Source organism: Penaeus vannamei, chromosome 2 (assembly GCF_042767895.1).
Source record: "Penaeus vannamei isolate JL-2024 chromosome 2, ASM4276789v1, whole genome shotgun sequence".
Lineage (NCBI taxonomy): Eukaryota > Metazoa > Arthropoda > Malacostraca > Decapoda > Penaeidae > Penaeus > Penaeus vannamei.
In genome coordinates, this window is record NC_091550.1 from 25,193,646 (window position 1) to 25,206,145 (window position 12,500).

The 12,500-nt window shown below is 38.5% G+C and overlaps 1 protein-coding gene across 1 annotated transcript in view; it reads left to right on the forward strand.

The window, feature by feature from the left end:
- The window catches only part of LOC113817593 (arginyl-tRNA synthetase, mitochondrial), a gene marked incomplete in the record, with an annotated part of 148,177 nt that overhangs the window by 33,593 nt on the left and 102,084 nt on the right, over positions 1 to 12,500 (forward strand). Inside the window, 1 exon segment of the mRNA XM_070131557.1 lies at positions 4,098 to 4,186. Within this exon segment, the coding sequence (XP_069987658.1) occupies positions 4,098 to 4,186 (89 nt within the window).

The window sequence follows — 12,500 nt, forward strand, 5'->3', positions numbered from 1 at the left end:
TTCCTCCATCATCGACGTTCACACGTCCTCAAAGGTCTCGCCTTGGTCATCCTCGGCTTCAGATCGTCCAGACTTTCTCGTAATCCTCGTCCAGGAGTTACTCGGCGGCGTATTCGTCCACATGTCCTCGCAGATCTCACCCAGGTCCTTCTCGGCTTCGTGCTCGGCCACAAGTCCTCGCAATCTGCGTCTGGATCTACAGTTGTTGGGGCAGGGCCATCTTTCCCAGCATCTAAGGGCGGCTGATACCTATGCTGATGAGCTCCTTGAATTTTGACTGGATCTACAGCGTCCAGGCAGGTGGCACTCTTCTATAGCATCCTGGGGCCTGCTGTGATGAGTTCCTGGTTCTTCGCTGGATCTACGGCCGTCCTGGCAGGGGGTGTCCTTCCACTTCATCCTGGGCTTATTAATACTTGCACAAACGATGGTCCTCAGGCCTACAGTGATCTTCCGGCGACGTCCGTCCCATGGCAATCCAAGGCGACCATACTGCAGTTAGGCCTCCTCTACCATGTCAGATATCCACGGTGGATCTCAAGGGCCAAGAGAGTAAGAGATAAAGAAAGTAAAAGAGAGGGAGGGATATTAAGTGTTACTAGCTGGTGGTTTCTTTTATGAATTTTGCAGTTTTTAATGTTCTTTAATTATTAATATTTATTTATTTGTTTATTTTATTTTATTAATGAAGAACATAAGATAGGGAGACGTAAATAGCTGTCCACAAAGACCTGCTAGAGCTATGAATCGTCTCAGGTAGATATAAGAGTGGATAAGGGAAACGACAGTGGCAATCCACAAGGATTTACTTGTAGCGATTGTCGTTTTCAGAGATAAAGAAAAAATATGTAAATGCGAATTGTGTCATTGTCACCCATCACGAGCCAAAGAGAGACGACACAACAAATCCTATTTATGAAGATTTATATATATTTACAGTGTCATTTGTTCTGCGTGGATGAGTGTGTGTAATGATCGCGTTTTATGTTGTAACTCGTCACGACCGACAAAATTGCAGGCAAAAGAGACTATTCGTGAAAGTTTCTGTGTCTTTTGTTTTGCGCGAATGATCGAGTCACGAACATGAATATTGACTTTCATTTTAGCAAATGTTATGATCATTAATTAAGTTAATACATTATTGAACTCAGCATTAAATGATATGCGACAGAACAATTATGAATGGTGACATGAAAATGAAGTCTGAAGTAATTAATTCTCGCTTACTCATGCTCAGGGCAAGTTAGACTTTATGATTATTAGCGATTATTTGTAGGTCTATATCACACATTTTACGTGGATTCAGTTTTGTAATTCTCATGCTACAGCATAGATATGGTATGATATAGAAGTAAAATAAACAAAGAAGATATGGCATATTTCAGCTCCAAATGTCTGACGAATTTATTTTAAAACAAATCAAACAACCAACATATCACAAAACGCATTGTATAAAATCAAAGACAAGTAGAGCTTATACATATATATATATATATATATATATATATATATATATATATATATGTGTGTGTGTGTGTGTGTGTGTGTGTGTGTGTGTGTGTGTGTGTGTCTATATATATATATATATATATATATATATATATATATATATATGTATATATATTATATATATATATAAACATAAAAATATATGTATATATATAAAACCATTAAATAATTATTTTCCATCCTTTTTGAAAACTGAAAAGACCAAAATGAATAATAAACCTGATGTGCTTTTTCCAAAAACAGAATCACAACTTTGTGACTTCAAAATCAGACGCAATGACACCTCGAGTTGCTACTGACCTAGCCTTTCCCGGTTCTTTTCGCAGTGTGAACACTACTGATGGATGGGTTCGTTCCAGTCCTCAGGAAATCGCTGGACTCCAGTGAAATTTATGGGTAATGTGACCGTACCTTCACAGGGCATTGCGGCTTTGCGCGCACTAGTCACCCAAACGAGTAAGACGGGAGAGAGGGAGATCTTTACGGCTCTACGTTACATCCAAGAATGACCCCACGATTAGCGTCGAACCCCCAGGCTTAACTGCCGTGTGATGTCATGCATCATGCCTTATCACACTTATTTTTTCCATCAATTTTTGCGTTTCTGACTGAACTTTCCTTATGGAAATCGACTGACCCTATCACAAGGCAGCAAACATTGCCAGTGTTAACAATCATGGCGCAATCGGGGTGAAGTCCTGGGAACCAAGGTCTATATAAGTACAGGTCTCGTCACTTCGGAGTTCTGCGCAGCTTTGGGTGATAAGGCCTATGACGTCACCTGGAAGGAGCTGAGAGCAAGGGGGGCGGGGGGAATTAGAGCATGGTAGGCAGGGACATAGATAATAGAAAATGGTAGTAAATGAGCAGATACTTGAGTAATTTCAGATGTCGGCACGTTGAACGATTTGCTTATTGGACATGTTTTGCAGGCGATGATTATCAGCGATTGTTTGTAGGCCTATATCATATATTCTACGTGAATTTAGTTTTGTAATTCATATGTTGCAGCTTAGACATGGCATAATAAAGATGTAAAATAAATAAAAAAGACATGGCATATGTAAACTCCAAATGTTTTTGATGAATTTATTATAAAACCAATCATACAACAATAACAATAATAATGATGATAATAATAATAATAATAATAATAATAATAATAATAATGGCAATACATAAACATACACATAAATGTACATATATAAGCTGCAACCAACCACTGGGTATTGTGACTGCGCGCGCCAGTCAGTCAAGCGAGCGAAAACGGAGAGAGGGAGAGATCCTTACGGCTCTACCTCACATCAAAGAATGACCACGCGATTAGCGTGGAACCCCCAGGCTCTGCTCCAGATGACGTCATGCGCGAGACGGACGAATTTGAGTCCCTTAGTGACGAGACCTGTACTTATATAGACCTTGCTGGGAACCACACGAACATTCTCATACATATTTCGTTATTTTAAAGACATATGATAGTTTATGTTGTATATACGAATGCTCCAAAATATTAGCTTATGTTTACATTTACTAATTCTATCTAATTCACAAAAAAAAACAAAAAAATCTGGCTGTATACATCCTTCGTAGCACGGAAATTAGTCAGACGGAAACGGTCGTAACCGTCTTCGTCTGGCGGGTGTTCCGTTTACAAACGATACTTGAGGAAAGCCTCAAATTCATACGAAACGCAAAAATTGACGGAAAAAGTGCGAGTGCGATAGGACCTAAAAATTACGTACTAGACCTTACTTATATAGACCTTGCACCCGGCCAGCCCTGGGGATGGCCCGACGCAGGAGGTCTTGACGGTAACCTGGCCATCCTCTTCTCTGTCTCTGCCTGTCTGGCCGCCGCTGATTCACGTCGAGTCGGGCCCTTATATTGGCCGGTCGTGACCCACGCTAGGGAAGCAGATATCGCACGGAGAGCTTGGCTTGGGTTATTAGAACCATGAAGACAACTCGCTTAGGACATGGACTTTTAAACATGATATGGAGTCAAAAAGAGAGAAAGCGAGGGAGCGGGGGAGCTATATAGTGAGAGAGAAAGAAAATAGAAAAAAGGGAGGGAGGGAGAGATAGGTAGATAGAGGGAGGGAGATAATAATAGCTATGGCAATACTAATAATGAAAATACATTTATTTGTAATAAAAAATGGAACAACAGTTAGAGCGAATATTATCAAAGAATTGGCTCTTAATAGTTGTCATGTATAGATAACGGTGTAAATACTTGATTCCAAAGGTAAATAAGCCAACAATGACCTGGTCATGTATGCTGAGGCATGCTAAGTATTTTTTGACATGCACATTAAGGTTTGGGGAGAAAGGGGTGAAAATGTTAGGGAGGGAAATTTGTATAGGGAGAAGGTGAGGCATGCTGAATATTTTTTTTTTCTTTTTTTTACACCATGCATCAAGATAACAAGGGAATAATGGTAATACAGAGTGTAAATGTTTTGTCTTGAGTTTCTCTATGTTATTCTATCATTAACATATTTAGAATCATTGTTTCCATTAAAGAAAGAAATGCAAATAAAAACTGTGAAAGATGTAAACATTTGTAATAACGAAGTATTTCAACAGATTGATCCAGGAAGTAAGAGAGAAGCAGAGTTCAGTGTATCATTAAAGTCACTACAGGAAGAAGGTCTTTTACACAGTCAACCTTACAGGTGAGGAGTGATAAATAACTTTTGAATTGTACATATTAAGATATATTTGGTTATATAGGTAAATGGTAAGTTGTAGCTCCAAAAGAAAAGGATATTTAATCAGTCATAATAAGACTGTTATGGAAAAGATTACATTTACTAGACATTAAATTTACATTTTATATGTATAGTGATGAAAGTAAACATTATGAATGCTCATGTCGTTTTAACTTGTCCTAATTGTCAAACTGTTGTTATTTACCATATTTACACCAATCCTTTAAAAACCATGTGGTAGATGTATCTCCGAATTCTTTTATTTGTTGACTACCTTCAAATTGAATCTACTCTATAAACTTTCCAGTCATTTTATGGTTGTGCCGTACTGCAAGATGGGATGAATTAGGCTGTAAATCCTTTACATCCCTTCTTACTAGTGATTTTTAATGCCCATGCTTCAAACAGCGAAGTGCGTTGAAGGCATATTTTTTCGACACTTTATCAACAATCGAGACGCCTTGTATATGAGTACTTGGTATGTTCGGTTAGTTGTACTGTAGTTAGTATATGCTGGCTGTAAATCTTATGACAAATGATATGGCAAAGCTATATGAAAATTATCTCCTTCATCAGGATGTTGGACAAATGTATCATTCGTCGGCCCTAACTCTACTGTTCCAGAGTATATAACATTGTCAAGTTTCACATTGCGGTGTGTTGCATTGTCATCTATGATTGTGGTACTAGTGTGATGGTTCTCAGATTGTACCACCTAAAAAATCAATACGTTCAGTTTCGATATGTCATTATCCTAATTATAAATGTACATTATCCTACTCAAAATATAGGCACTATTTGATTACGAGGAAAGAGGGAGAGGGGGTGAAGGAGGGGGAGAAGGAGATAGAGAGAGAGAGAAAGAGAAAGAAAGATAGAGAAGGGGGAGGGAGGGATAGAGAGACAGAGAGAAGGATATAGAAGGAGGAGAGGGGAAGGAGAGAGAGAGAGAGATAGAAGCAATGCACTTGCAAAACCTAACAGACGTTTTACTGGCTAATAAATAATTTACAGGCATCTTAATCTTAAGACTAGGCTACATCATCTCATTTGCATGGTATGCGGTAATGGTGGTAACTGCCTTATTTTCGTTTTTTCAAACTTCTCGTTATCAACAGTACCGTGTAATATAAGAAATGTAATGGGTGATAGCCAATTATTATTACACAAATACAAGCTCTTTCATGTACATTTACTGAAATCAACCTGATCTGGCAGGAGTGTCTTGCAGCTTTGTTGCAAGTGCTATGTGTCAGGAGTAAACTTCAATAAGGCATCAGTTTTATTGGTACGTACAGACTATTTAATTGGAAATTCAAAATATAAATGGAAATTTATTATGATCCTCGTTGGAAGGATTACACTCGTTAATATATTGTCACAGCTTCCTGATTGGTCAGCAGGAATGCCGCTGCCAGGCCCAAAGGTTGCGGTGAAACTGTTCTACACCTCAATCTACTCAAGGGCTAGAGCGTGTACACAGCCCCCCCCCCTCCCTCCCCCCCCCCTCTCTCTCTCTCTCTCTCTCTCTCTCTCTCTCTCTCTCTCTCTCTCTCTCTCTCTCTCTCTCTCTCTCCATTCATCCATTCCTTCTTGTCTCTATCTTTGCATTCATTCTATGTACATTTTCTCTTTACCCCATGCCTTCTTTTTTCTATATTAATTTGCTGCCTGTTACCTGCTTTGATGTCACCAATTGAGGCTTCTCATGTTGTTTTTTTCTGAGACTCACATATAACTCGACAGCCTGTTTAACTGCCAATCGGATTTGTAGATAAGTATAATCAAATGATGTCAACATCTTTAACACGGTATTTTATATTTTCATTGGGGGGGGGGGGTACAATCTGAAAACCATCATACAGCCATAAATGACAATGCAACACACCAATGTGAAACTTGCCTAAGCTACAGCATATTTAGGGCCTAAGAATTATACATTTTCACTTGAATAAAATCTTGTAGTGACAGCTCAAAACTTGTTCAGAGGCCTCTCTATCTCTCACTAGTCACAGGAGTGACCCGTGAGGGTCATGCCCATGGCATTGCCTCTGTGCTGACTTGGGTTGCACATGCACTTGAACTCTGACCTTCTCCTTGACCCACACATTCTACTGGGAGTCATGATCCTGTTCAGATGCTGCCTTCTTGGGGGGCCACCACCCAGGGCTCTGCGCGGCGACGCAAGTCCTCTTCAACTTTCGTTCACGGTACCATCTTCAATAAAGACAGCGAAATCGTGCATATCTATACAGAATGGTAACAGCTATGGGGTGTTGAGTAGACACTCCTGACAAACTGGTACCAGCGGTGGATGACCATATCACAATCCTGGCGAAACTGGTGTGAGCAGATGTTGCTTCTTTCAAGCTAGCACCAGGATCTATGAGCCTCCAACAAGATAAAGCTGCTTTACGCCTCTGATCTTCGAAACAAAAACTTAAGTACACCAAGTGCATTTTTTTTCTTTTCCCTGTGTGCATACCAATGTGTTCCAACATGTACAGTGATTTTGTGCTTACATTTGAACAAGTGTCCGTCTAGTGATTTTTTCACTATTGTCTACTATGTTTCTTCTAATTCTCTTATCGTAGTAGAGTATCTTGATTTCACTGGTGTCGCTTAGTGAGATACTGTTACTTGCTAGGAATATCTGCAATACTTCGGAATGCAGGTAAATGATAGAGGATTATGTTATAGAAGGATTATTCTAATTTTGTTGATGCCAAAACAGTTATGAAAAGTTACGAAAACATAAAAATGCTGATATCTCGATACATACTTATTTAGATTTCAAAAAGCCTAGCGAATGCAATTTTAGTCCGAAGTAAATGTTTTATGGCTCATTTTGTAGCAGAATAAAATATCTAGTGCTTGTAGGAAGCACTTTTTCCTAAGTCGGTTACTTCAAAAATTTACAAAAAACAGGGTCGAAATGAAAAATCTGATTCGTCATTTTGACTTTTAAGTTTCGAAACTTGAGATTCTTATTTTCTTTATATTTACGTATAGGTCTTTTTCAAACATGTGTTTTGTTTCATTTGTATTTGTTATATTACTACTAACTTCAGTAATTACATTTTATGCATATAAGTGTTATACTCTTACTTTAATTGTAGTTCAGTTAACACTTAGTTCATCAGGTCAAATCTCCCTTTTTTTAACAAGTGTGTTAATCCCTGTTCTTTATTTTTTATAATTTTAAGATATTTTTTAAATTTTGATAACGTAAATAAATGATTTGCAATGATAATGTTATTTTAGTTTCTGGATAGATTTATATGATACCAGTAATAATACTAACGCAATACAAGGAATTACTATTAAGGATGTCGCCTCAGGTTTTGCATTAATTATTGTATAAAATGTAGATTTAAGATAGCAATTCCTCGTTATATTTAACCCTTTTATGCTCTGAAACCACATGCATTTTCTGAATTTTCGGAGTAAAATAATCAGCAGTTTTGAATATTTCTTCTTGTTACACGTGCATGCAATTACTTGACTAGAACATAAGAAATGCATTTTGCAGTATTCTTTATGACAAAAATACATTTATATGTGAACAATCAATGCTTACTTTAAAGTAGGTGGCAACACAACTGATTTAAAATTAATTCTATTCCGATAGTTATACAAAAAAAAGGATTTCTCCCCAAAATTGAAATTGCAATATTTTCCTTAAAAAGCGCCCTATAACCATGAGATCAGACTATGAGAAAGATCCATTGATAGAGATTTGGGAAATGTTTGAAATTATGTAATTTGAATATTGTGATTTTAATAGAGTACATTATATAAATGCAATTCATTTACAAATAAGAAAATATGAGGTGCTGCCACCGTCACGAAAGTAGAGATAGATTTACTAATTACAATGTATAATTTGAATCAAATTCCCCGGTCTACCAAAAGTAGCAATAGCTATTATTCTAAGAGATTTGTCCTCGTAATGACTATCGTCTCTTTCGTATTATGCGCGCGCACAATACGAAAACGGGAATGCCCTCCATTTTCTATACAGTTAAAGTCATCACAACACTCTTTCTGAGGTGATTATGGATTCCTGATTTTTTAAATATACGTTAGGAATAGTTGAATATTGTGTTGAATATAACTAATAGTGTATAGATGATCCCTATTGATACATGATCAAATAATTGGTACAATTTATTTATATTTACCCCTTTTAAAACATAGAATTTTTTTAATTTTTCGATGGAACTATGATGTTTAACTTTGTTATTATTTGGATGTCTTTATTTTCATTGCAGATTACGGGTCTTATTAAGAAATCAGTAATTGACAGCTTTATTTCCCCAAAATTAGTGCATTTATTCGGACATGTTTTATTCATCAAAACCAAAGAACACCATAACATTAATGATAGGAAAACTATGAAAATAGTAAATATTGCAGCTTTCGAGTGTGATTTTTATAAGCGATGACCCCCCAATCCCTTGCCCGTTGTTGTCGTGGGGGGCTTAAGAGACGGAGACTGAGACCCAACGCAGGGATCTCCCCTGCCTAGGGCCTCAGCCCTCGACTCAACTAATTTTGCATGATCTTTTCCCCCTCCAGCTTTTTATTTCCGTCCCTTCTCCAACCCCTTCTACTATCTACTTCCTAATGTGTAAGAGCCGTGCTGAAAAGATGATAGGCTGTCCTTGTGACAGTCCTGAATGGCCTGGGGGAACTATGGGCACTAGATTTAATTGTCTAGCCCTTACCTTAAAGTGCATGAGGGTGGACCGTTTATGCCGTTCCCCATGACCAGTAATGAAGATGTAATCCCCTTATTAGGGGCAATGAGGCTTACCCCTTTATCAAATAGCCCCACCCCAGGCTCTCCTTTGACACGACTCCGAACACTGAAACTACTACCCACTCTTCAATGCCTACTAGTGCATTACCCACCCAAGCAAAGACTCAATCTCCAGAAGACATTCCTACCCTCCCAACTTCCTCAAATTCATCAACTCTACCCCCACAACCTTCATCAAATACCCCATCCTCCCTTATTACTACCTTACAGCCTTATTCTCCATCACTCCGTAATACTCCCTCTTCCACACGTCCCCGACCATACACCACCACCAACCCTACAGATATCTTAAATACTCTGTTTAGCCCAGCTAAATGGGACCGATATTTCGTGATCCCTTCTACAGCTCCTTACTCAGGCAACTCTTCTCTTTCAACAATGCCTCCAAAAACAAGTGGGCAGAGTCCCTTTCTGTACCAGACGCCATCGCTCCCGTCTTGTAACAGTCAGATCAGAAAATGAATCTATAGCACTATCAAACTTAACTGCCCAGTCGAAACCAAAGATTGGTCAGACTGTGGAGAAGACTTATTAGGATGCCTCAAAGACCAAGATGTGAAATCAATACATTGCTACACCATTCCTCCTAGAGGTCAAAATTACTTTCCGTACATATAACCTTCCCTTATGTATCAACATTGGTGGACAATCCCTCCCTGTTCGACCATACCAAGCCCCTGTTGGTGCTTTGGACATCCTGCCAAACACTGCTGTTCCACAGACCAATGCCCCATATGTGCCCATCCTAGTCATAACCAATCAAACTGCTCAGCACAAACACGTACAAGTGCTAACTGCGGCGGCCCCCATAATGTATTTTATAGAGGCTGTCCCACTTACAAGTTTGAACCTGAGGTAGCAACTCTCAGATACAAAAATGGTTTCACTTTACATGAAGCCAGACAGGAAGCACGTCGACAAGGTTTCTCTCATACTCCATACTCTAGTACCATTGTTCGCTCAGCCCCTCCCCCTCCACCCCAGGATGTCCCCATTTCGACTTCTACATTCTACCTCCCTCAGACCAATTCTTTTGCCACTCTAAATCCAGACACCCTAATCTCAACCACAGCTCCAATCTCAACTACAGCCCCAACACCATCCCCTCTCCCTCCCTGCACTACCCGCAGTAGACAGACTAAACATTCTAACCCTTCTTCCCCAACAGCACAATCACCTCCACCTACCTTTACCTTTATTCCTGAGATATCAGTCTCCTCTTACCCCCCCTCATAAGAAAACCTTTGTCCCACAAAACTCTCCAACCAACTCCACTGCAGAAACTATGGAAGACATTCAAAGCTATATGCTTGAGACACAAGATCCCATAACTCATGCTCCTTCCACTCTTGAATTGATTGCCGATATTCATATCCCTCCTACTAATATTCCCCCTACACCCCTTCCTCCTACTCCCTCTCAACACAGCTTACCCCCCTCAATTCCGTCCACCGTCAATATCCATCCTCCCGATACCCATCCTTATATCCATCCCCCTCTTACTCATAGCCCCCTTACACCCCTTCCTCCTAATCCCACCCAAGACAACACATCCCCTTCAACTCAACTATATACACATTTTCCCTCCCTCTATCCTCTCTATCCTTTCCTCTCCCTCCCGGATACACATGGGAATCACTCATATCACAACAGTGCCCTTCCCCAAATTCCCTACCTCCTGATACCCCTCCTTTACACCCCCTAGCTCCTTCCGCCCCAGATTCCCCAATACGTACCGACGCTTTCACTCATAAAATAACTAAGATATAGCTCTCCTAACCTGTTCTTCCTCAGACGCATAAATATCCTTCACTTGATCTAACTCCCTTACCTAAACCACCATAACCTTTTCCCTCATCAACCCTTACCCATCTTCAACTTTTCAACATCACTCTAGATAGTTGACGCATAGCAACTATCACCTAACATCCCTCTTTACTATACCATCCTATAGTGCTCTATGACCTTAGATGTCTAGCACATTTATTTCGCTTTTAACCATTAACCAGTTAACCATTCACTCAGAAATAGTTGTAGTATTCTTCTTTAATTATTATTATTATTATTATTATTATTTACTGTTGTGCAAGTTTGAAAATCACCTTTAAAGTGTACGGTACTTACTGTTCCCTGATAAACAATATATATCAAGATGTATGAACTTATGAATATTTTTTCCCCAATGAAACTAGGGTTTATATTACATCCTATGTTAATTATGCATCTACTGTTTCATGGAAATGGAGTAATAATAATCATATAAAGCACAAATGTATGTTTAACAATCGCAAATCACGAGTGGCTATGAAATTGGCGCTTGGGACCACTGTGCGTCGTTTTACTTATTTCACCGACAATAAAAAGAACAGGAAACACCTGACAATCATCTGATAGCAAATTAATTAATCGTACCTATATATATCATAGATAGTTATATTTGTCATATTCATATCGATGATTATAACGATAATTACAGGAATGTGTTTTGACTTGTCACACCTAACCTAATATTGTTGAATCTTGTCAGGTTACCCTGGCAATCTCCCGCGCGCGCTCACTAAGCGACTCAAATTCGTCCCTCTCGCTCATGATATTGCGCGGCGGCCAACCATGTGATCATTCTTGGATTGGAATATAGAGCTGGAAACATCTCCCTCTCTCTCCTGTTTCCGCTCGCTTGACTGACTGGCGCGCGCAAAGCCGCATAGCCCCGTAAAGAAAGTCCATAAAATTGTACTCAATAGACAATGTATATATATATATATATATATATATATATATATATATATACATATATATATACATATATATATACATATATATATATATATATATATATATATATATATATATATATATATATATATATACACATACATATACATACATACACACGTGTATATATATATATATATATATATATATATATATATATATATATATATATATATATATATATATATATATATATTTATATTTATATATACATATATTTACACACACGCACACACACATGAATATGTATATATATAAAACTCTACCTGTCTTTGATTTTATGCAATGCGTGTTGTGATACGTTGGTTGTATGATTTGTTCTATAAGAAATTCGTCAAAAACATGGATTTTACATATGCCATGTCTTTGTTTATTTCACTTCTTTATCATACCATATTTAAGCTGCAGCATGAGAATTACAAAACTGAACCCACTTAAAATATGTGATATAGACCTACAAATAATCGCTGATTATAATTGCCTGTAAAATCAATCCAGTGTGCAAATCGTTGAATGTGTCTGTTCTCTGTTGACACCCGTGTGACGTCATAGGCCTTATACCCCAGAGTTGTGCAGAATTCTAAAGTGATGAGACCTTACTTATATAGACCTTGGGTGTGGCTGCCCCTCCCGTGCTACTTTGCAACAGATTACAGCTCACCGCTTCGCTTTGCATCG